General features: G+C 31.4%; 2 protein-coding genes and 1 pseudogene across 3 annotated transcripts; all 3 read right to left on the bottom strand.

Annotated features, from left to right (window-relative positions):
* Nucleotides 1-5,244: 5,244 nt before the first annotated feature.
* LOC121224166 (ATP-citrate synthase alpha chain protein 1) lies at nucleotides 5,245-9,168 on the bottom strand. Of its 2 annotated transcripts, none has more exons than XM_041106921.1 (13): nucleotides 8,802-9,168; nucleotides 8,590-8,716; nucleotides 8,118-8,294; nucleotides 7,868-8,029; nucleotides 7,711-7,791; nucleotides 7,408-7,459; nucleotides 7,198-7,312; nucleotides 7,019-7,100; nucleotides 6,649-6,744; nucleotides 6,437-6,538; nucleotides 5,926-6,042; nucleotides 5,723-5,839; nucleotides 5,245-5,552 (listed from the first exon to the last, which is right to left on the bottom strand). In XM_041106921.1, exons 2-13 carry the CDS (start codon nucleotides 8,686-8,688, stop codon nucleotides 5,481-5,483), a joined length of 1,272 nt encoding a protein of 423 aa, XP_040962855.1. In that variant the 5' UTR covers nucleotides 8,689-8,716; nucleotides 8,802-9,168; the 3' UTR covers nucleotides 5,245-5,480. The 2 variants fall into 2 exon arrangements, with proteins under 2 accessions (XP_040962855.1, XP_040962854.1); XM_041106920.1 differs by having other exon boundaries at nucleotides 8,590-8,733; nucleotides 8,802-8,912.
* A 6,613-nt stretch (nucleotides 9,169-15,781) lies between these two features.
* Nucleotides 15,782-18,043, bottom strand: LOC107946230 (DNA-directed RNA polymerases I, II, and III subunit RPABC5). The gene is made up of 4 exons (XM_041106919.1): nucleotides 17,757-18,043; nucleotides 17,608-17,666; nucleotides 16,205-16,299; nucleotides 15,782-16,068 (listed from the first exon to the last, which is right to left on the bottom strand). The coding sequence occupies exons 1-4, from the start codon at nucleotides 17,790-17,792 to the stop codon at nucleotides 16,043-16,045; spliced, it is 216 nt and encodes a 71-aa protein (XP_040962853.1). The 5' UTR covers nucleotides 17,793-18,043; the 3' UTR covers nucleotides 15,782-16,042.
* Nucleotides 18,044-23,139: 5,096 nt separating this feature from the next.
* On the bottom strand, nucleotides 23,140-25,686 carry LOC107943575 (protein GAMETE EXPRESSED 1-like; annotated as a pseudogene).
* Between the last annotated feature and the right edge of the window lie 364 nt (nucleotides 25,687-26,050).

Here is a 26,050-nt window from a genome sequence, read left to right as displayed (position 1 = left end):
ATTGTTATTACTATTATATTTATTTATATATCTTTATATCTTATTATATATATCTATATATCTTATTATATATATATGTATATATATACATATCTCTTTATAAACATTTTTTTAGCTTATATACATACATACATACATACATACATATATTTTTTATATACTTTATAATTCTAACATACGTACATATATATATATATCTTTTTTATTTTTATAATTTTACTCATTTTATTTATTTACATGTCTATTATTATTATGCTCTAGTTTTTTATTTATTATTTGCTATTGTGCTTGCTTGATCGTTTTTTTTATATATTAGTCTTATTATTTATTTATATTTTGATCATGTTATTCTACTTACATCATCATTATCATTATTTTGCATCCACTTTACTCAGATTCATTAAAAAACGAAAAATTTTAAAAAATATAAGTAATACTCGGTATTTGGGATCTTCGAGAGAATTGAACCCTAACGTATTGAGTTCCGATTTTCTTCGTTGAACCTAAATAATCGAGATTACTCTTTTAAAAAATGATAAAAAGCTCGTTATCGAGAATTCAATACGTTGTATCCTAACGCATTGGATGTGACACGTTGTTTTCTCGACACGAGGACTTTTCGAAATAAATGCAACATTCAATGTTTAATATTTTGAGAAATTGTGCCCTAACGTATTGGGTTGCGATTTCTTCATTTGATTTAAACAATTGAATATTCTTTTAAACTTTATTATACGAATCTTTTCAAACTTAAGTTTTAAATGATCTCGGGAATAAAAAAGATCGTGTCCTAACTTATTGGTCATGATCCCTTTTTTAAATCCGAGATAGCTAAATATCTTTTAAATAAGCATTTTTCATTCGCATATCGGGAATTTGAGGATTGTGTCCTAACTTACTGGATATGATTCTCTTTCTCGAATAACGTGAAATATGCCTCTTTTCCTGAAAATTTTCAACGTTTTAATACAAGGATTGTATTTTTAAAAAATTCCTTCAAAGTTATAAATTTTCGACATTAAGACTTTAAGTAATCAACTAGGTACCAATTTTGGGCGTATCGAGGGTGCTAATCCTTCCTCGTGTGTAACCGACTCCCGAACCCGTTTTTTCTGAATTTCGTGGATCAAACTTGTTGTTTTAATAAAATCAAACTGTTTATTAAAAACAATCACTTTTCGAGGTGATCCAATCACACCTCATAAAAAAGTATTGGTGGCGACTCCCGTTTCATTTTTCAAAACCCAAGTTGACCCCGTTTTTCATCAAAAAATGGTGTCAACAGTCGCGGCGACAGTTCAAAAATTTTTATGAACTATATAATTCGGCCTTTGATCAATTGTGGATGTTTTAATAAGCTCCTTTAACTCATAATTAGTTCTATCGTAAATTCAATTATTACTGAATTGAGTTAATGATCTATATCAATTAAATAATATGATACATTGATTTGAAATTTTTAGTAGTTGCTTCGGCAACGAATGTGACATCCTAATGTCTTGACTCAGTGACCGGGTCGGGTATGAGGGTGTTACATGCCCTTTTTTCAATAGAGGGGTAAATGCAATCCGACTCCTAGTATAAGGGTTTTCATGGTGTTTTTACCTAATTCTACTCATCTTTTAATTCCAGGTTACTTACATTTAAAAATTTTGAAAAAGCCAAATCACTTAACAACACAAGTGGATAGAACTTTTAATAAATAAATTTCTTGTCAAAAAAGAAAAAAATGAGCATTCATTTATTTATAATTTGTATGTATTTTTTATTGAAAAATAAACTTTAAATAATTTTTAAAAAATTTTAAGAAGTAAAACTAAATTGATAAAATGTGTACAGTTAAGGGCTAAATTTGTTGATTTTATAAGAATTAGGATTAAATTGATAGAATTTTAAACATTGAAGCACTAAATTTATTATTATACCAATAACAAGGCTACTATTAGTGATTTTACGGAGGAGAGTGACCAAAATATTAAATTTCGATAATATTAGTGACTAAAATAGAAATTTTTAAACCCATGTGACCAAAACAAAAACATGCTAATAGTTTAGTAACTATTTTTATAGTTTGCCTAAAAAATATTGCAATCATAACCCTAAATCTAATGTTTAAAATCTTAATTTGTTGTTTCCTTAATTACAGGTCTAGAGAAATATAATTTTGAGGTTTAATATTTATTCGTGAAAAGTTAATAAATTTATATGATTTTTTAGTTTAAAATTCAAAAAGTTATTATAATATTTTTTTTATCATTTTTATAGTTTATGTTCGGGATTCATAATTGACTCTTGTAATAATGTTGTTTCTATAGTTCAAATTTGTCTCTCTTTGAGAATATAATGTTCTTTACCATTCTACCAATAATTTATATATTTAATTTATTATTTATTATTTATTATTATTTTTAATTTTTTTAGAAGGATGTTATTTTTTTATGATTAATTTTTTTATACAATTTCTATGATTTTCTAATGATTTTTATTTTAAAAAATAAAAGATAGATATGTAGTTTCAATGGACACCATACGAGGATCCGGCAATCTGGGCAGTAATCCCGGAAGAGTTTCTGCAAAATCCGAACGCTTGGCACGTGAAAGTGGTGTTGATCAACTATGCAACCGTGGAGCCCCGCTAGACAGACAGAGTCCTACGACAGTTTGGATGTAGACAACCGATCCCTGCGGACCCTGAGGTGTTTGACGAGCACCACAAAATCGACCTTCGGCTATTAGGTACGGATTGGCCTAGATACTGGTCAGAGTACACGGAAATGTGGGAAAATCGACATGAATATCTACCTACTCGGGAACAAATCATCGTTCCCGAGTTAGTGTGCGTTCCAGAATACATGCCATGGTTTAGGATCCATAGGAAGCCGTATTTACTTACGCCAGAGGAGAGGCAGCGGCAAATACGTGTCGAAAGGGAACGGTGCGGGCCTCTAAATCCAAGGGGACAAGACTACGAGGGCAGCCCCTCAACGAGGCCCAGACATTCACCCGACTTATCATCACCGGCCATGCAATCCCACCTCTGCACCATTCGGCCCGGGCTCTCGAGGTGGATCCACATCGGAGTCATCTTCTAACCGACAATCATCTGCAGCGTACGACGTCCCCTCACCAGTTGATGTCGTAGGTAGTACGTCATCCCTTCTTCTGGGCATTTGATAACGTCCCCAATTGGATATAGATTGCCATCCACTAGAACTTGATGCAGTTCCCCAGCTCGTATTTCCAGCGTCAAACGTCGAGCCACCGACGTACATGTCCCATCCACCGACAGAGTGTCTTGGGGGGATGTGCATTCGACACCGCTACCGAACATGGGCTGTTTCGTATTTTGTAACACGCTAACTGAGTGTCGGCCAGGGGTCGTGTATACATCTTGAACACCGGACGGAAGTACATCAGTTGGCGACGTAAATTGTACATATAACTCAATATAAGTTGCTCCACTAGCAAGATGAGTCTACACCATTGCCTCCAAGCTACGAGCACCTTTTATGTCGAACGAGTCATATGTCACCGGATCAACAAAAGAACAAAATCGATACGTCATTGACAGAACTTTCATTGGCGTCGTTCCGAAGATTTTACGCCTAATTCTTTTACGGAGTTCTGTCAAATCTATGTTTTGGCTAAATGACAGTCGCACCGTATTCTCCGACAAAAAAACAACACCATTCTCGGTGTGGCAAACCTCACCATCGTAGTAAATAACAGCACTAATACGTTCACTCATTTTGAAACTCTAACTTTCTTAACCTCTCTAAAATGTTTCTGCTGTGAATTATGCATTCTAAGAACATTTTCTGCCTAATTTATAGCCTCAGCCCAAACTTGCTACTGTAGCAAAATCGCGTCCACGAGAGCGCGATTTGACACTATTTGCTCAGAAACGTCAAAAAATAATTATTTCCTACATGACCAACTGTAGCGAAATCGCGTCCACGAGGGTGCGATTTCACAATTTCTTCTCATATAGCATCTTGGTATCAGCGATTTTATACTATTTGCTCAGAAAACGTCAAAAAATAATTATTTCCTACATGACCAACTATAGCGAAATCGCGTCCACGAGGGCACGATTTCACAATTTCTTCTCAAATAGCATCCTGCTAGAGGTGATTTCCCACTATTTGACTAGAAACGTCAACTCGAAAAAAAAATTTCGGGACCCTTAACCCCTAAAAAGCCAAAAAAACCCAAACGTAAAATCAGGTCAAAATCGAGTCCACGGGATCGCGCTACGTGTCAGGACATCGCGGCCACGTCAGCGCGATCTACTGACGTGGCCGCGATGTCCTGACACGTACCCTGACATCGCGCTTACGTGGCCGCATTTCGCGGAAAATGGCCCATTCCGGTAAATAATTAAAAAGTCGGTCCATTTCGGTAAATTTGGAAAAAAAATCGGCTTTTTTTGGTAAAATAGCCGTTATTGATACATCAAACTTATTTTAATAGTTAATAGGGTTTAAAACGAAAATTATTAAAAGAAGGACTTCATTGAAATTTTTAAATAATGACAAGTGTTTAATTGTTTTTATTTTTAAAAAAACATTTTATACTTTAAGCCACAAATGAAATATAAGTCAATTAATTCCATTCGTCAAATCGTAGCGCGGAAGAAATTGTACAGTTGCTAGATTGCTGTCCTTCAAGGACAAGTGGTTGGATTTTATATTTGCAATTGTTAAGTATGACTTCTATTTCAGTCAAATTTGAGAAATAATCTTCTAGTTAAATTCCGTTTATTTGTTTCAATCAAATATTGATTAGTTTAGATTATTTTATTATTATTTGACATATGAACTTAGCCTATAAATAGGTTATTTTACAACCTTAGAAAATATATCCATTAGAGATTAGAACTCATAACACATTTGGAGAATTTTGTGTTTACGTTTTTTAGGGTTATTTGTTTTCGGATTTTCAAGGTTTAGTTTTTATCTCCATCTTTTATACTCTTCGTTTTTCGCCATTATAATAAAATTATTTTTGCCCGTGGTTTTTTATCCTCTTTGGAGAAGTTTTTCCAAGTTAAATTTGTGTGTTTAATTTCTCAATTTCTTCTGCTATATTTACTTGTTCCTTGCTTAATCGGGTCAATCTCTAACAACAATAAAAGAGGCTCTCGTTTTTATTTCTCCTTCTCGTGATGTTGCTCGCGTTTTTAGTTGGTAGGAGTGCCTATGAAGAAGGTTACTAATCGCATTAAGAAAATTATGAGGGGGATGACAAAGAGAGCACATTTATAAGCCTTTTATTGCTCAGAAATGCCATCTGTGTTTGCCTGAGGTCTCATGTTAATTTCTCAGCAAACAAATTACAGATGGTTCCGTACTATGAACTAAACATTACTTTATGGAGTTTGAAGCACAATTTCAATGGAAATCTAATGAACATGTCCCACTGGGAACAAAAAGAAAAAGGTAAAACAAACTGAGAGATTGTATTGAAGAACCCACAACTTATGCAGCTGCAGTGATGTACTGGATGGCCTCCTGGCATATACCCGTCATTGTAGCTTCAGGACCATAAACCTGTGAGACAAGCATCCAAACAAAAATAAATATATATCAGCATTTTTTTTTTTAAAATTCTGAATAGTTTTTACCTTTTCTTTTTCCTGCTTTTATTGACAGTAGTAAGATTTAAAGTAATTATCATTTACATATCGAGGTTTATAAGTAGCTGTATGCGGTATGGATACCTCAATTGGGATGCCAATTTCCTCTCCAAGTGCCCGCATTTTTGCAAGCCCCTTCTGGTAATTGGGACCTCCTCTCCTCACATATATGTGCATGTTGGCTGCTTTGAGTTTTGATTCCTGTATAATTTATACAGCATATCCGGTTACTCTTAAATATATCGAGGACGGTGAGTAAAAGCAAACACAAAGATAGTTGAGCTTACCTTCTCCTTCAAGGCTCGAATTATGCCATTAAACGTGGCACCCACATCAGTAAAGTTGGCTATTCCTCCACCAATTACAAGGGCTCTTTCACGACCATCAGGTTCAGCAGTGGCACACTGTAGAGGAACATTGAGATTATTTACAGAACCATTTATAACACTTTCACTGAGCACTGAAAATGAACCATAAGCGAGCTGATACACCTACCAGCTCATAATTCTGATTAGTTTACAGCAATTTTTGCATCCAAAATTATTCAGACTCGGGTTTGAGTGTTACATGGGCGTGATTAGAATTGTTTTCAAAGTTTTTTCATGTATTCAAAAGACCCTTTGGAGTTCATATCATAATCTCATATTCAAGTGTTGGACACAAGTACTTCAAAAAAATAAAGAGTAAAAGCATCATAGAACCGATTAATGTTTCATAGCATCTCCAACAAAAGTTAGTGACAGCATTAGCTAGTAAAGTACAATAATAGAAATATGAATGAAGTGCCAAGATACTTACATCAATTACGACTCTGGCATACTGCAACACTTCCCCCTCGTTGGGTGCTCCACTGTATTCAGCGTAGTTTCCAAGCTCAGAAGCGAATCCGAGATCTCCAACCTGATGAGGCATAAATTATATGAGTAAATTACAAGCATTGCCAGTAATTCAAAATCACCAGGCTTTAGTCCTATCCTGAAAACTCTGAATACAGAAAGAAGAGAACCAACCGTATCGGCATAGATGACACTTGCACCTCCTCCAGCAACCATTGTCCAAATACGTCCCTTAGGGTTCAACACTGTAAATTTCAAAGATGCACTTGTCTGCAATATTTAAATTTAAAAGTTAATACCATACTTGCGGATGAAGCTAATAAATGAACAACAATGTACATTTCACTACTTCATCAGAGAAGAATTCCTCGATTGTAAATAGTATATAGTAAAACAATCAGATATAGGTGTCATATCTTCCATATATGGCAAGCTGACTTATAAAAACGTTGTCGTATCTGCCATATCAGATACAGGTCAAGTTTCTTCTGCAGCTAGGTTATTAGCAAGTAAAAGATTTTGCCATCTATTGCATTTAGTATACCTTCTCATCTAGCCCATGAATATAGCTTTCAGTTGCACTCATTACTCTTCCAAATGGCATTGGAAATTCAATATTACCCCACCTACAGAGAAATGAAATTGCATTAGTAGGATGTTTTCTCTGATCCATGTTACATTGAATCGAAAAAAAGAAGATTATTGATAAAAGGGAACATGTACTTCTTGAAGTTCTTGAAAGAAGCAGTGTCATCAAGCTCGCCTCTCATATCCAAAGGATAAGGCTTTCCGTTAACCAATGTGAAAGGGTTCATCTCAAGGAAAGTGAAGTCAAGATCTAACATTTTGGCATTTTGAAACGTGAAAGAGTTAATGGTAAGATCCAAATGTTGATATGAATACCACTAGATTCAAAACCGATATATGGCATACCTTGAAATAGAGTAAAGATCACTTTGATGAACTGCTCAATTTCCCCTTTTACCTATAATTAAAGAACATACAATTTTTCAAAGATTCAGAGCGGATTTTACAGCATGCATATATATATATATATAAATTTTCTGATGTATTTGGTAAATCCATCTAGAGTTGTCTGTTGGACAAGGAAGGAATGTGCTCAAGTTATGAAATGGAAAATCTTACACTGGAAATTAATGACCTAAAATACTTGTGAAACTACGATCAAGATGCAGGAAGAGCACACAAAAGCAATTAAGTAATAGGAAAAATTACCTCCAAGGGAAGGGTTGCAACAAGTGGAGCCATAGTTTCTGAGGTGAAAGATGATTCAGTTGGGATAAAAATGGTTTTTACCTGTATTAAGGTAACTCTGTAAGAATACAAGAAATAAAGATCAAGTGATGAAGAATTCTAGTTTAGGTTACAGTACCTTGTCCCAGTTCTCTTCAATTTCAATTCCTCCACACTCTGAAAAGCTAATGCTACAACCAAGACGCTCGGAGACGATGTTAAGGTAGTACTCTTCATTGTGAGGGATGAAAGGTTCAACAATGAATGTTGTAACAGGTCCTCTACATCCACTCATTTCCACCTGCAAGTCATGGAGAGGTGAACACAAAGTCGAACCTTAAACCTTACGATGTCAAATGAAAGGGTAGGTGAAAACAAATTTAGTGAACCTCTTTGCCGAGGCGCTCTTTAACAAATGCAGTAACTTGAGCGAAATCAAGATTCAAGCCAACCAAACCACTCTTCCCACGCTTTCCAAACAACATATCAGGCTTGACAACCAGTTTCTGCGACAAAAGCCATGGCTCCTTCTCTACTAGCTCATTGAAATCAGTTGACTCCGTCACCTAAACTCAGCAGCACAACCAAACAAACAATTTGAATTTCAACACTCGCAGTAATCATCAATTAATGGATCGAGGAAAGATAAACATCCTCCGAAAGTTATATTCAAAACTTCCTGATCTAGACAGACTGTTATTCTTCCCTCAAAAGAGAGGCAGACAGTTTGTTCATTTATTTTTAACTTTAGTTTTGAAATCAGTTGAAATTCGCTGAGCAAACAAAATAGTAGCAAAATAAAGCTGAAAATGGGAAATATTGAATGAGAAAAAGAGATGCAGAAGGAGAAAATGAACTGACTTGTGCAGATTTGATGGGCAAATCATAGGCGGAAAACCTTTTGAAGTGCTGCTTCAACAATCTCTTGGAATCGTACTCTCTGATCTTCTTGCGTGCCATTTCTTAGTTTCTTGTCTTGTTCTCTTCTCTGGAACCAATTGAGAGCTGAAACCTTTGTAACTCAGATCTAAACAAAGAGAATATATGGAATGAAAATGAGAGGAAAGAAGTACCGTTGAAAGACAGGCGGAGGTAGTTAGAGCTACTGCGTTGGAAACTCTGTTGTGTCACCTTAGTTCCGTTTGGTGAATTTATAGCTGATGAATAATTTTTTTTTTTTCCTTGTAGTTATTTATTTCTGTTAATTGCTGAAATCAAACATATGCCGCACCTAACCGCTCCATACCAAAATTTCGACAAATCTTAATTATTAATACCAAATTTTGTCATCATAAAACAAATGTTGTTTTTTTATTTTTGGTTGATGAGATTAATTCAGAGGATTATATCACAAATTAATTTATTACGTGTTTTTTCCTCTTTTCATATTTTAACTATTCAACTATTTTGAACATGCTTTGTGTTTTTTTCCTTCTTTATACTTGCATTTTATATCTCTTTTCTTATAACATCATCAAACGCATTGTACCATTTTTATTTTTATTTTTTTGCAATATTACTTTCTTTTAACAATAACTCTAAATCACATTTTATGAATATTAAGGTGATTAATTTTTAAACCGTGGTAGTGGCGGAGTTGAAAAATATTTTTGGGAGGCCAAAATTAAATTGTATATATATTTTTTACCATAGTAAAAATATAATTTCACTATTTTAATAGTCTATATCTTTATAACTTTTAAAGAATTAAATCAAATTTTTATCATTTTTAGAGACCAAAATATAATTTTATCATTACTAATTTAAAATTTTATAAATTATAAAATATCTAAATGAAAATTTTTTCGTTTTAGGAGGGGTCGGGCCCTTGCCAACACCCCGGCTCCACCTGGTTGTAAAATAATAAAATAATAAATTGAATTTAAGATTTCAATAAGAGTGGAAATAATATAATTTTAGTTTTTCATATTTATATAAATTATAAAAATTTGGGTCAAAATTAGCGGATGAACCACAAGAAAAAGAGAAATGAAAAAAACCTGGAATTTAATAATAAAGGAATTGCTTCATTTAAAAAACAGGGTTTTTGGTTGAATGCGTGAGTCATAAAACTAGTCTTTTCCATTTCAGTCCAAATGTTGGAACTTTAAGATGGAGCCATAAGAATTAAGTTTCAGCCTTTTCTGAGGGTGATGGCTAAAGGCTACCTATTGCAGTCCATGTTTTGGAATTTTGAAGATGAAAATTCAGTTTCCAATACTGCAATGCCTTTTTATTTCACTATCAATTTTTCATTACTAATATGATATTATTTTTTATATAATAATTTGAATTTCTTTTTAAATAAATATTTTTAAAATGGAAACAGTCTCTTCAAATTTTAAAATAATACTAAACTTTTTTCATATTTTCACCCAGAAAAAAAAAGACATTAAAAGTTATATCAAAAATTACTTTCTCTTTCAAATGCTTTTCATAATTTTTGGAAATTTCACATGCTTTTTCATTTTTTAAATTATTATAACTTTTTTAAAAAAATTTAGAATTTTTATTGAAAAATTGAAATAAAATTACAACTTTCATGTATTCTTTATATTTTTAAAAATATCTTTATTAAAAATCGGGAAAAATTAGAATTTTTTAAATTTTATTTATTTTTTATAAAAAAAACTAAAGAGTTTTTTCTTAATATATATATATTTGAATTTTTTTTATATTTGTTAAATTATTTATTGACATGATATATAAAAAACAAAGTAATATTGTAATTGTCCAATTTATTTCAAAGTATCTAAATGTGAAATTGAGTAAAATGTAAAAGTTGAAAATTAAATTTATTATTATACCTTATATATAAAATAAGGAAAGGATTGTTTTGTTTTAGAGAAATTAAAATGATTTTCACCTTTTGTTTTTAACAAACAAATAAAAGAATATAAGTGTTGACGTTTTCTTATACATACTTATCTACGTACGCATATAGCTGTTGACATTTGTTCTAAAAAAATTTCTATGCTCAACTGCTTGTCATTTTGTTTCACCACATTTTTTCTTTTGGCAGCACCAACACATGTACAAAAATAAATAAAAAACAATTAGTTTAGTTGTAACTTGGGAATCATGCAATTGAAGTTTGATACCTTAGAATGGTTGGTCAGTTGTCATGATTTGGACACCCCATTGCTTTGGTGAATCTACATTTGCTTGTAGGTAACGTGGGATCATCTCGAAAATATTTTAATATGAAAGGGATTCTTTTTATTTGTTTTTACCACTTTGGACCATCTAAGATTAATTTCTTTATTGTATTAAGTGTTTGCAATCATTCCAAATATATTGTGCTAATGTGTCATGATTTTTTTATTGATATTGAGGTTAAAATCTTTGTCATGTTAATGGAACTTATTCTTTATTGTCTTTCTTAAAATTCATTATCGACCTGAAATAAATTCATCATATACTTCAACTAAATTGTCATAAATTTAAAAATTATGCAGTAGAGACAAAACACACGTGACCAAAAATAAAGCAGGCAATTTAATTAATACAAGTAACGTTAAACTACTTCAATCAGTCAAATAAATTTAAAATTCTGATATTTTCTTTATCTCCGAATTATGATATTTTTATTAGAGAAATACAACTAAATAAATTCATAAAATTTACTAGTCATCTTATAAATTTATATGAAAGAAATTGTTTTGACAAAGACATCATGTTTTATTCCTTTACCCTTTGCATTTATTGCATTCCTTTTGTAGCATATACACACACCTTTCATTATTTAAAATATATATCCATTCATATTATTTTTTTTAAATTTTAACAGATTTATAAATAGTATAAATAAAAGGGTTAATGTTATAAGTGAAAAACATATATCATTAATAAATTAATGGGCATATTTGACATATACGTTGCAAACATACTAAATTTAGAGTTAATTTTTGGATATGTATTGCTTTATAGGATTTAACCCTACCTTTTTATTTGTAATTTTAAGATTAAGCGTACATTTACTTACGAGTAGTGTAAAAATTGTAATAACAGTAAAATTAAACATTTTAACGTAGACAATTGCCCATTTAAATTTGGTGAATTTGAGAGGACAACTAAGAGGGGTTTTGGAAAATTAAAATTAATAAACCCGTGAGAGAAGTCAACACTGACGGCACAAAAAATAAATTCCCCGACTTCACCGGAGCCAGCCATAAAATCAATATTAATAATAATTATGACTTAGAACTGAAATTTAGGCTTTCAGCTTAGGTACCACTACACTGCAGTGGTTAGGTACAAGTGCTTGTGTATCTCTGACACAAGTGTTTATTCCAAACAATTTAATTTTAATTAAAATTATGTATGAAATTGATTTACTAAAACATTTTTTTTTTTGGTAAAGGAATTAGTAATAGTAAGTAAATGTATAATCCTCAAACACAGAATTTTTTTTTTGATGAATTTAAAGTGTTGGTTTATACTAAATTGGATTATTTATTAGAGAAAATGTAGTCAAATTTGGGTCATGTAATGGATATGGTAGGCTGGTAGTGATTTATTTATTTTGGGGGAGTTCATGGGCAGACAGTATTGACCATTATATTTTCACCATCAAAAGTGGTGCCCCATTTTATTTGTACCATTCAACGGAGTATATAAATAATATAAATATATGCCCAAGTCGTTTTCTCTTCTTGTTCTACATAAGAGTATGTAGTTTTCAATTTTCTTAGTTGGTATTATGAACCTCTAAATGGCAGAGTCAATGTGCTACCATATTCATATTTGTACTACAAAAATTAATCATATATTATATATTGAAATAGGATGTTAGCTACTTTTAATTGACTGACTGCATATCAACTACATTTTCTTTTCTTTTTTTCAAAAGAAGTCCTACTTTGTATGTAAAAAAATAGATATAACCTCTAATTTAACTCAATTAAAGATGTCTATGGGTTAGGTCGAGGCCTGTTTTTAAAAAAAAAATTCAAGTTCAAGTCTGTTTTCAGATTTACTCGCCCAAAAGCCCACTCCTTATTAAAAAAATAATAAAATATTTTGTCTTTTAAAATTAAATTTTAATTTAAAAAATATTTTTTATTTAAATTGAATTCAAGCCAAGACGATCTGAGGTGCAAAAATTCTTATCCAAGCCTAGCCCTAGTTGAGTTAGGCCTACCGGGATAGGCAGGTTAGCCGACCCTTGGACAAGTCTAAACCGAACAAACCATCTAGTTTTATCTTGGCATAATATCAAATTTAGCCCTCAATGTTTATATATTTTGTCAATTTGACACTTAATTCATTTTTTGAACTAAGTTTGATCCTCAACCTTTTAAAAGAAGTTAAATTTGGCCATCAACCTTTCAAATTGAGTCGAATAGTTGTTTTTAATAGAAATACTAACTAAAATCTTAAATTTTTAAACATTGCAACTCACATGGCAATCCATATGTACTCCATGCTTTTTTTTAAAAAAAAAGTTATGAACTTCTTATAATTTCTTTTGAATTTGAATTTTTTTATAATCTTTAAATTATTTGTTGATGTAGCATATAAGACAAATAGCGTCATGTCAGCATGAAGTATACATGCACTGCCACATCGTTAAAAAATTAATGTTTTAGTCAACATTTCTGTTAAAAAAACAATTGGACTCTTTTGAAAGGATAATGACCAAATTTAGCTAAAAAAAGTAATCAAGGCTAAATTGATAAAAAAAAATGTAAACGTTGAGGACTAAGTTTGGCATAATGTGTTTTATCTTTTGTAATTAATTAGTCGTAAATAATTGTTAAGTAATATTCGACAGAGTTGGGAGGGAAGAAATAGATTAAACCTCCTCTTCACCATATTTATTGAAACGAAATCTTTAGGCTTTGAATGGTGTTGATATTGTGGACGTATGCAAGCCCGACTTTAAAGGCCGATTCTTATAAAGTAACTTATCTTGTGGATTGGATCAGATCAGATCAAGTAATCAGATCCTTTGGATTGTGAAGAACGGACCGAGATGCCATCGAAGAATAAATCTCCAATAATTAACTTTACATTTGTCTTTATTAGCATATTGTATTTTGTTATTTTATAATTGTTTAATAAGGATTGGATTGTAATTAAATTTTAGTATGTTAGCAAGTCTCAAAAACTCTTATATATTAGACTTGTAGGTTTATATGCTAAGTATTAAGAGCACTTAATTGTTCATTAATGAACATATTTTGTGAGTGCATTTGAGAGTCAGCAAGTTGTGTTTATAACCTAAGTTCTTGGGAAAAACTTAGTCGGTAAGTGATCTAGGTCTTTAGATACAAAAATGAGGTTGCTATGTTAAAAGTGTGATAAAACTTAAATCACTTGTTGTAATGGAGATTGCATATAGTGAATTTAATCACTAAGCTATACTCCCAAATATAGGGAAATCAAACTACGTAAATAATCTTGTGTGATTTCTTTACCCTGTATTTAGGTTTGTTCATCGCAATAGAAATTGAAGTGGCCAATGTAGCTAACCACTTTCATTCAACACTATTTTCTTAGCAATTAGCAGTTGTTTGATTCAACAAATGGTATCAAAACTTCCCACTCAATGGTACAATATTTCACAATATATATTTATATAAAAAACATGAAAAAGGAAAATATACTCATCAACAAGAATATGATTTCCAATCCTATAAACAACTTACAGAATTGTGGAAGTATAAGTTTACTAAAAGTTCTGATAAAAATGAAAGAGTTTAATATTTAAAGTTAAGAACAACTTTATGAAAAACATAAAGATTTATTTACTTTATTTAACTATCATTATATGTTAAACTATGACACTACAGGCAATAGTAGTTCTAGTAATTCTGATAATTCTATAGACCTAAAAGACCTAAAGGTTACAAGTTATAAATCTGATGAAGAAAATACTTCAACAGATGAAGACGAAAATATAAAAATACCAGAACCTATGAATACTGATCAAACAGATCCTTATGGAAAAAGAAAAATAGAGTCCGATCTTCAAAATGATGATTATTTGAAATCTTTTAATAAAAATTTTAAAAAATTTGAAAATCATATTCTCGTTAATGAGTATATTTTCTTTTTTCATGTTTTTTTTTAATGTTTTTTTATGATAATCAGCAAAATATCTTTCAACAAATGGTATCAAAACTTTCCATATCTGATTATCGTATTTACAACAAATGGTGTTCCCTAATGTTGTTAATTGCCAAATATGGGAAAAGATTCGACTACTCGTCCCCCTGTGTCAGAGAGCGGCAACTATGCTTATAGGAAGGCAAGGATGAAATTTTACATCAAAGCTACTAACGAAAAGGCATGGTGCTCTATTCTCACTAGATGAAAAGCACCTATGATTGAAACTGAAGCTGGAAGAACTTCCAAATCTAAGTTGAAATGTACCGTGATGAAAAATGTTCTCCTAATTCCAACTTTAAAGCATTTTATATTATTTTCTGTAGTGTTGATTAGCAAGATTTTAGGAGAATCTTGAAATGTACTACTAAGGAAGCATGAGACATACTACGAACAACCCATGAGGGAACTAACATAGTCAACTAGCTCATGATGGACCCTGGTTGATATATAAAATCGGGAAAGAAAATCCGAAAAGACAATGAACAGGGAAAGATAGAAATTGGTTTAAATTAGCAGATGAGAAAGAAATAGGGAAAAAAAAGTGACCAAGTTCTAAGGTTTGTTTTTTTAAGCACAGGGTAAAATTGTTATTTAATATTAAAATACATATTATAAATAAATAATCCCAATTAAGCTCACAAGCCACTCAAATCAGGTACTAAAATGCTCAAATGCGGTACTAAAGTAATCAAATTTGAAATTTTCTTTTTAAAGCTTGCGAATAAAATTCCACATTATTTTTCAAAGGCTTAGCTGGTAACCAGCCGACACAAGCAGAAGGAAAGGATATAATTAAATGGTGTCTTTTTCTTCATTCCCACTTCCCTCACTTAGCTTGTAAGCTACCAGAAGGTCATGTCATTATTATTGATTTTAAAATGCTCGATTAAGGTTTCCATTCATCCTACACTTACTAACACATCTGTAGCAATGCAACTAACAAAAGTTAGTCTTTGATCATACAATTATCCCAGCAAACAGCAAAGCATTCCAATCACTTTCAGCATTTCAAATCCCACTATTTTCGTACATACAGGGATCCATCATAGAGCTAAAGAAAACAAACTAGACTAGTACTATTTAAGTCCTTTCCTTCCCTTTTTCTGGATTCAAACCACGGCCCCACTTAAACAAAACTGAGAATTATTGACAGGCACTCACACAAACTGCAACAAACCCTTAGATTCTACATGTTTCCTCAACTGGTCTCCGACTTCTCCAATGCTACCACCAAAAAAAAAAAAACAAAGGCAGTAAGTAGAGAAGGCAATTCTAAACAAAGCCAGCACTAAGATGAACAGAATCATGAGATACAGAGGAAGTCCAAACAGAATGAAGGCAAGAAAGAAAGACAGCTTACTGTTGTAGTTCAGAAGCTTCTCAATGAGGTCAACATGAGTCATAAGCATTCTCCTACAGCAGTACCGAACCAATCCCAAAGCATCAAGAGCATCTCTGCATGTCAAACAATTTACATTTATAGCAATGATACATAAATTTAATTATGATTCGCATCAACTTGCAATTCAATATTATCAAATACGTTCTTGGTCTCTTAGATACATTTCCTTCAGCCTATAACACTAACAAAAATTGATAATTTTGCATTTGGAGGGGCCAGTTAAAGCATGCAAAACATGTTTTTAAAGCAGGAAACTCCATCAGCAGTCCCCTCTCTTAACTTTGGGAGGATAAAACTTACACTAACTCTTGATGTTTCAATGTTTACCTCTATACCTCAAATTTTCATGCGAGCATACCTTTTACTGATGTTCAATTCAGCAAATGGTACTTGTACAAAAAAAGTTTATGGGCATGATAAGTTCACCATATGATTGCAGAATAAATGACGTCAGATTTCAAATTGTTAAAAGCAATTAGGATCAATTTTTCATTTAGCTAAACTATCTCTTTCTTGACCAACATATCTCTCCAGTTCCAGAACTTTCAGCTTCTCTTAATGATCAAGTAATCTCATTTCCCGAGTATTTCCTGCTTAATTCATCTGGTTCTCCATTTCCCTATCATATCCTTGTTAGGGTTTTCCCTCAGAGTTGATTTTCCAAGATTATTAGCACCGCTTTTTTAAACCAAACTCTTGCTCCACAAAGTTCCTGATTTGGGTATTTAGGGATCACACAGGTCACTAGGACATCCAAATCAGCCAAAGAGAGAAAAGAAAACCTAGAGAGAGGCTCTCGGTTTAGCTCAAAGAAAACTCCCAGTGTATGAATCATGTGGGTAAGATAAGTAGCATTGAACTTGCGAATATGTGATGAGGGTTACTATTGGTTTGCTATTTTTTATAGACTAATTTGAAAAGACAAACAAGCAAGAGATTTTTGGACTACCTCACCAAAAAGGTTATAACGCAATGGACATATGGCTGGTTTCCATTCAACAGAATAAACATATTAATTGACAACATGCATCAAATTGTACAATGCTGAATGTTGGAGAGAAAAAGAAGAGATGTTTGACTATTTGTTTAGGCTTAAGCAGATGCATAGTAATCTTAAACACTTCAAGCACCCGAATTAAGCTTCCTAAAGATATCGATCAAGCGAGCATAATAACAAATTTAGACCCACGTAACAACAACATACAAAAGCCAAAGAGATCATGCCAAGAACTAATCAGGTCGCCCCTCTCCCCAAAGAAAATCACTAGAAACCAAGTTTCGTGCTATTTGCACAAGAGATTATTCATCAAATAAGTCGCTTAAAAAACTATTAAGATAAAGGCGGTGAGGTAGTGAGAAACCCTTCGGTATAATCGGCCTGGAGAAGATCAAGATAAGTGTCCCATTTGTTACCAATGACCTATAAAATACCCAAACCAAAATCGGAAGTTAAGAAGAAGGCCTAAATTTCAATTGAAAGGGAGAAAACCATAATAACAAAGAAAATTACCTTTCCGCAGGTGAAGCAGCGAACTGGGATTATCATGCTACTTCTTGGTCTCGCCTCGACTTCGAATTTTGCCTTACCTCTTTTTCTCTCTCACCAACCTTCCTTCTTATTCTCGCGCCCTAGAAACTTCTAACGGGGATTTTAACTTTGCCTTTAAGGTGGTGCCGTTTCACCAAATATCCCTGCCTCGAGCCGCCGTCGTTTTGTCCTGAAACTAGACCAGTTTCCTGGACTACGCTATCGATTTGGTCTGGTGAGCCCTATTTGCATGGCTTGGGTTTTATGAGTGATTGGAAATCCTATTAATAATTTAATTTAAATATGATTGTTTGTAATTTAATTTAATATTATTTATGTATAAATTATAAAAATTATATTCTAAGCATGATTAGGTATGAATATTTGGGAAGATTATAGTTAAAATTTTCTTATATTATAAAGTCTAAAAAACTATATTACAAAAATAATTTATGTATTTTAAAAAATTATGAAAATATATATTATTTAAATCATAAAATAATTCTAAAGTTATGGTCAAAAAGTTTATTATAAAAATTAATTTACATGTTATAAAAGTTTAATAATATATTTATTTATAAAAAAAAGTTATGGCCAAGTATGGAGATAACTTATTAATATGTCATAATATATATTCTAAAAATAATATATTTATTCATAAAATAATGCCATAGTCTTTTTTATCATAATTTATTTATAAAAAATAACTTTCTAAAATTATGAAAAAAAATTATATTATTTATAAGAAGTGTTACGAAAATTTTAGACAATTTATAAAACATTTTTACAAAGGTTATATATTATAAATTTTATATTATTTTTTACTTATTTTACGTATTATAAAAGGGATATAACTTAATATAAGCCTTTTTTGAAATTAGGTTTATTGAGGGGTGAGCTTTTGATCAAATGGAGTGAAAAAAATTTTAAGTTAGTCGAGTTGAAGAATCTTATTTTATTATCCTAACTCAATTTAAAATTTTTTCAAATATAGAGTGAAATGAAATTCGAGTCAAGTCGAACGAGTGAAATTGTTTGAGTTAAATTAAAAAATTAAACATGTCAAATTAAAATTTTGTTACAATATAACTATTTCTATGTTAGAGCACATAAATTTGAAAGCTTATATATTTAAAAAAAAATTCAAAGTAGAATAATAATAAAATAAGATACTTCAGTATGATAAACTTGAATCATTAATTAACTTATTTAGGTTCCAAAATTATTATTTTAGAATATTTTTACAATTTTAACTTTCTTTTATATATTCTTTAGAATTTTTTTAAAATTTTTATATATTTTATAACAATATAAATTTTGGAATTTTTGTAAATATTTTGAATTTTAATAATTTTTTTGAATTTCTTTTTGTAATTTTTGTTGAGAGAGAGACAAATTTGCTCATTTTTAAAACTAATAGGGACCAAAGGGTATTTACACCAATCTATTATTCGAATTGGAAACTTCAACTCGACTCAAACTTGAAACTCAAATTACTTATTCGAGTTGACTCGAATAAATCGATTCAATTAACTCAAAATTTGAAAAAAAATTCGATTTTTTCGAATTGAATTGAGTTTTACTCACCCTTAAGTTTATCTAGGTTTTTATAATTAAAGTTATAGACTATTTGGACTGGGAATTCAAATATTATAAGGTCGATGCTAATTATGCAAATAGAAAAATATATTCTTGTACCATATTGTGGGGTATGATACCATTTGAGAGAATGGTGTCAAGCACATGCACCATATGCAGCTCATGAACTCTTTAATTTGAGATATTTAAGGCTTCTAAATATGATTGAGAAGGCATTTACTGTTCTAAAAAATATTTTCCATATTAACAACATCATCTTAATATAGCATAAAAAGCAAAGGTTTTATTGTACTAGCATGTTGCATTTTCATAACATCAATCATAAGTGTAATTGAGATCATTCATACTTCGTAGAGCACATGGAAGAAGGAAATATTGATAATCTTAATTATGCATATTCAAATTCAAATGATGATAAACTCTATAAAGGACCAACAGATGATGATAAGAAGCATATGTTGAAATATTAAAGAGAGAATAATCCAATAAATATGCACTAGAATAACTAGATAAAATTGTACATGATGTTTATTTTTCTTGCTCTTTTTATTTGTAATTGTATATCAACTACTTTTTTTGACTAACATTGTAATACCCAATTTTAGCCCGGGCTCACATATGGAAACATAATCTTCGAGGATCTGTAATCTTAGATATGATATATGCAATCTTAGATATGATATGTAATCTTAGAAGATATGATTTTGTAATCTTAGAGATTTAATTTGTAGATACTCTTTAATCTCAGCCGTTGATGTAATTGATTTGTACCGTTGGATTTGGGGAGGCTCTACTATAAATAGAGGCCTCTCCCTTCATTGTAAAGGGAGAGGAAAAAGAGGGGGGAGGAATAAAAAAGAGAACGATTGGCATTTTTTTAAAAGTGGCTTACTATTTTTTTCTTTCGATTATTTTTTTACTTATTTACGATTTTAAAAAAGGGGAGAAGGTGATACCACTGCGAATTTTATTTAGCCCCTCCACCTTTTAATGTTTTTGTAATTAAGTTTTTATTATTATTTTAATTTACCCTTTTATTTATTTTAAATTCCAATTTAATCCTTTTGAACGGCGCCATTTTAGAGGAGAAGGGAAAATTGTCCTTCCAGCCCCTCTATGTAATTCTCGCGTTCAATTTAATCCTCCAGATTTTATTTATTTGCAAATTTACCCTATATTTTTACTTGCAATTCAATTTAGTCCCTTTTTCATATTTTCTTTAAAAATCAATATTTTTTTGGATAATGCAATTGTTTTTATCTTATCTTATAATTTTCATATGTAATTATTATTATTTTGTATATATATGTTTTTAAAAAAAGAGCATGTATTATGTTTTATTTTGAAATTATTATTTTTCGCATACTTGTATAAATAAATATATATACTTGTTTTATTTATTTAATTATTTTTGGTATTATTTATTTCAAACCTATATATACTTTTATGTATACTTGTATGCACTTTTTGTTATTTATTTTAATTATTTGCTTATCAATTTATGTTTGCATATTGTTTATTATTATCTTGCCCATTTATTTGATATTTTGTATGTCATAATTATTTATTTATTCATTTATTCATTTATTCATATTATTTCTATGCTATTGTAATATTTATTATTACCTTGTATATTTAATGTAACATCACATCACTTTTTTACTTGATTTCAAACTTTCCAAAATTAAGATAAATGCTTGTATTTAGGATTTTCAAGGAAATTGAGCCCTAACGTATTGGGTTCCGATTTTCTTCGTTAAATCTAACAATCGAGCAATTTCTCTTTAATCAAAAAAATAAGAATTCATTATTGGGAATTCAACACGTTGTGTCCTAACGTATTGGATGTGACGCATTGATTTCTCGAAATAAATTTTTTTCTAAAAAATAATAAAGGGAATATTCCGAGTTTGGGATTTTAAAGGAATTGTGCCCTAACGTATTGGGCCACGATTCCTTAAATCTTGGATAAATGGATATTCTTTTAATTTTTTTCATTATACGAGTATTCTGACCTAATTCATTTTGGAGGAAATTAAAATGTTGTGCCCTAACGCATTGGGTGGGGCATTTTTCTTCTCTGAAATGAGAAGTGTCTTAATACGTAAAGTTTTAAGTTTTTAAGGATTATATTTTTCAAATTTTCGACATTAAGACATTAATTAATTAAGGTACCAATTTTTGGGCGTTACGAGGGTGCTAATCATTCATCGTACGTATCCGAACCCGTTTTCTAAACTCATAGACCAAAGCTGTTTTTTAGGTGATCCAATCACACCCTAATAAAAGATTGGTGGCGACTCCCAATTTTCATTTTTTTTAAGTCGACAACCTAAAACTTTTATTTTTCAAAAAAATGGTTTCGACAAACATAATACATATGATTATTTGATTTTAATTTTTCTTACTTGCTTAGAAATTATTTTTATCATACTAATATTTTTTTATAGTAACTAATATTTTTAAAATATAAATTATATAACTGTGTAATAACAAATTATACTACCAAACATGATATAGGGAATTACAATGTAGTTACACTTTGTTAGCCAAATACATTTAGGAATTACAATACTTTGTAATCGCAAGAGAGTGTAATACTACCCTAATAATTACATTTTTATTTAATTACTTTGTGTTATCCAAAAAAACCTCTAGGCATAAATTTTATTTTGTTTTTTTGAAGAAATAAAATTTTGTTTATTTAATTTCATTTAAAATTTATATGGCGTCAAGTTAATTATAGTCAACTAAGGGGTTAAAATATTCTTTTAACCCTTTCACTTTTCGTACATTTGAAATTTAATTTCTCTACTTTTATTTATAGGAATTTAGTCTGTGAATTTAAATTTTTGAAATTTTGAAATTTAAAAAAATACTCATTTAATAGTCATGTAACCAAAAAATGACATTATAATGAAGTTTAATTTAATAGAAGAATTTAAATGGCGTTAACAATTGGACTTGTTTTATTAAATTCAAAAAGTAAAGAGACTAAATTCCTTAAAATAAAAGTAAAAGAACTAAATTCTAAATGTGCGGAAGATGTAGGGACTTAGAACATGTTTTAACTTAACTAAAAAGGTAAACTACACCTAATGTCACTAAACTATTTGTAAGTTTACATTTTGGTCACTCAACTTCAAAAAGTTACAAAATGTTCACTAAACTATTTGAAAGTCATTAGACTATTAAAAAGTAGAATTAATAAAAAAGTTGACTTAGAGGGAGAGGGACGAGGTGGATAAAGAGTTGAGTTGTTAAAGGATAGAGCTGGGGACGGGGGTGAAAGATGGGCTGAATGGGGTTTTTTTATTTTATTTTATTTAATATTAATATTAATATAAATTTTAAATTAATTATTATGTATTTTTGAAATTATTGATTTATTTATTATATGTTTCCTTGAATAATTTAGAATTAGGTTCAAATTGAGAATATTTATAAATTGAGAGTTAATTTTTTAAAATTATGACTAAACCGATATAATAGGTAAAAGTTGAGGGCTTACCAGTTGTGTTTTTAACAAGAGTAACCAAAATTACTGAACTATATAACGTGGGTGCTTCAATGGCTAACTTTTTATTTTGGGTGTTTTTTTTACCAGTTGTGTAACTTTTTATTTTTGGTGTTTTTTTTACATATTATATCGGTTCAATCATAGCATTGAGGATGAAAATAAAAATACTAAGTTTATTAAGGTTTGTACTCTTACAAAAAAATCGTTTTGTTTCAAATATATATGTAAATATACATAGAGATCTTTGTAGACATTATGTTTGCTATATTGTATGATAGTATTATATATAAAATATAATCAAGAAAGCGAATAAATAAATCTACCCAATGTTAAGGAGGACTGAATCATCCTTTTTGCTAATATTGAATACACATGGATTCAAGTAAGGTTTAAGCATCTGCGCTGGCGGAGATTATATGTTCTTGGGTCGCCACTCTCTCCTATTCCTTCTTCAATTACAAAGTCAGGGTCTTCTAGTTGCCCTACATCTTCTGGTAACTCTACATCAACCCATGAACGCCAATCCACATCACTATCCTCCATTTCCCATGACAATGCTTCCTTCCTTTGCATCGTATCAACTTTATCGATCAGTGTTAATAACATCTGATGGTTCAAATATTCATAATCCCTGCATGTTATTATGTTTTTAGTTTAACTCAGTCCTGCAAGCAAGCTTTCCTCAAATTTCAGTGTTATTAGGCATATACCTGTATGTGCATACGGCATATAGAAGCTGAATGCAAGCAATAAGCACATAGAGTGACCTGACCAGATTTACCATCCATGTTTTCTGTTCAATATCGTTTGCCGTGAAGCGAAGAACGGCGACTTCTATTGAGAATGTAGCACACAGTCCTGCAACCAAAAGGGAGTGAGTGTTACAACAAAATACTTGACATATTTAAGCCTTTTCATAGTTAAGTAAGCAAGGCAAAGTCCCTAGACATACCGATATATAACCTTATTCTTACAGGATATGTTTGCTTTGTGCTAGTGAACATGTAGATGACAAAGGTTGACATAGAGTAGACAATGAAAGCTTTAATTAGTCTTGATTCAAGCAGCATGGCATTGTGCAATGCGAATAGCTTGTCTACTGCAATGAACATCCTAGCTTGCTTTTATTCAAAAGCCTCCTATGGAAAAAAAAAACCGAACAGAATATTGTAAGTCCATGCAAGACCAATGCTTAGTTAAGGTTAAGGATATCAATAACAATGCCTAAACCTGAGCTGCCAATATTGACTTGGAATTTTCGACCAAATGATTATGGACTTGTTGAAGTTGTTCTTGTCTTTTGAGAAGCTCTTCTTGTTGTTTTCGGCCATATTCCGCTAACTGCTGCAGGGTATTCCTATGGCTCAGAAAAGAAAAAGAAAATTTATTGACTTTGATATAATGTTTTGATAATTGTGTTGGTTTTAATTTTACCTGCTCTCTTCCAGTGCTTCGGATTGAAATCTAGTAAGAAACCGAAGACCCTCGAGCGCGGTCGACTGTCCCTCTAGAAGTTGGTGCTGCTTATCTAGAGAGGCCCCTACCTTATTGCTAATGTCATCTGCTGTTATTTTCAGACTGTTCATGCTTGAAGACATTGTATTCCCAACTTTGGTAATCTCATTCTCTATTTCAATGGCTTCGTTTCTCAGGTTATCCACTTGATGTCCCAAATTCTTATAAGCACCATCAAGCATCGTTATCCCTTCTTTGAGTTGATCATTCATCATTGCCTGGCCATTCCGCAGCTCTCTTTGTGAATCCGCAATATCCGAAGCTTGCTTGTAAACCGTCTGCGAATGCTGAATTAAACTCTCCATATAACCTTCTAAACTGTGAGTTGTTTGATCCACATTATGAATTCGGATATCGATTGCATTCAAGGAATCACTGATCTGATTTGAATTCTGCAACACAACATTTGTTCTTTCTTCTATACAATCTAGTTTGTCTTGTGCATATTGGGCTGAATTTCTGAGTTCATTCACTAGTCTCTCTGTTTCATGCTTGAATGCCTGGTTCCTGAACATAAAGTCAGCATTTAAAAACATCAAAACAACAAATTGGGTTTTTTTTTGGGGGGGGGTCAATGAGGAGAATTAATTACTTAACTGTAACTGATAGCAGATGGAATTGGTCTCAAGCAAGAATTCAAGATAAACCTTGTGTTCCAAGTCGTTCAACTGTTTGAGACAATGAAGCATGGCGGATTTGGTGTCGCAAAAAGGGAAAGGGGACCTTCCAGAATCCTTTTGAAAGCAATCACTTAAATGCCAGGCAAACCTTGAACGTTTCTCATCTGTAGCAATGATGTCTTTGCACCCTGAAAGGAGATGTCCGTAGGCATTTCTCCAGCAAGAATTTGACCCAACCAGCCTGGTTTTAGCAATTTGGAGCAGCCTCATTCCCTTCTCGTCGTTTAAGCCATCCACCGAGAACTCAGCCAGTGAGGCACCATGGGGGCTTGCGTTGGGACTCTGAACTGCTTTGGAAGAAGACGAGAAAAAACCCCATGCTTGGCAACTTGTTGAAACTGATAGCAATACCAACAGGGACTGAACTATTTGATGATAACCCATTGAAGCCTTGATTGTTTCAAAACTGAAAACCTGCAAATTCTAAATTCAAACAAAGCAAAAACCCTGACTCACTCGTTTGTGTTTATATGCACTCACGACTGGTTCTGGACAAACCAGTCTTGGAGGCCAAGAAATCTAAATCCGAGTTGGCTTTATTATTATTAGTAGTATTATTAGTATTAGTATCATTAACCGGAGTTTATCAGGTAAAAGTAAACATCAAACTCAAAGATTTGTTTAATGGATTAAGGGAAAAGAAAAGAAGGATGTTGATGTTGATTGCCATTAATTACAACATCAAGCAATATTTTATAATATCCATAGAATGAAATAGAAAAGAAAAGAAAAGGAAAGGAAAACTCAGCCCAGAAAATCAGTTAGAAAAATACTTATATCTTTGAGAAAACGAATGGAAACAAAAGAGAAAACCAACCAACTGAATGTGAAACGATAGGTTCCCCCGCAAAAAGGGCTATTTTTTTTCTTTCTTTTCTTGTAAAGAGCTAATGTTTGATTAAATAATTGATAATTATGTGTAGTATTAGAGAAGCAGGAGCTTTTTGGAAGGTTATAACCAA

Source organism: Gossypium hirsutum, chromosome D12, assembly GCF_007990345.1.
Source record: "Gossypium hirsutum isolate 1008001.06 chromosome D12, Gossypium_hirsutum_v2.1, whole genome shotgun sequence".
Classification (NCBI taxonomy): Eukaryota; Viridiplantae; Streptophyta; class Magnoliopsida; order Malvales; family Malvaceae; genus Gossypium; species Gossypium hirsutum.
The sequence above is the reverse complement of the archived record's forward strand: the minus strand, read 5'-3'. Positions and strand labels throughout refer to the sequence as shown.

What these genes read in the sequence shown, in the direction of transcription:
- LOC121224166 (XM_041106921.1), bottom strand. Translation starts at nt 8,688, where the DNA reads ATGGCACGCAAGAAGATCAGAGAGTACGATTCCAAGAGATTGTTGAAG. An exon ending in TTGAAGAGAACTGGGACAAG is followed by an intron (nt 7,792 to 7,867) that starts GTACTGTAACCT and finishes ACCTTAATACAG; the next exon opens with GTAAAAACCATTTTTATCCC. An exon ending in AAATTGGCATCCCAATTGAG is followed by an intron (nt 5,553 to 5,722) that starts GTATCCATACCG and finishes CTTGTCTCACAG; the next exon opens with GTTTATGGTCCTGAAGCTAC.
- LOC107946230 (XM_041106919.1), bottom strand. Translation starts at nt 17,792, where the DNA reads ATGATAATCCCAGTTCGCTGCTTCACCTGCGGAAAG. An exon ending in CAGGCCGATTATACCGAAGG is followed by an intron (nt 16,300 to 17,607) that starts GTTTCTCACTAC and finishes TTTGACATGCAG; the next exon opens with AGATGCTCTTGATGCTTTGG. An exon ending in GAAGCTTCTGAACTACAACA is followed by an intron (nt 16,069 to 16,204) that starts GTAAGCTGTCTT and finishes TTTTGGTGGTAG; the next exon opens with CATTGGAGAAGTCGGAGACC.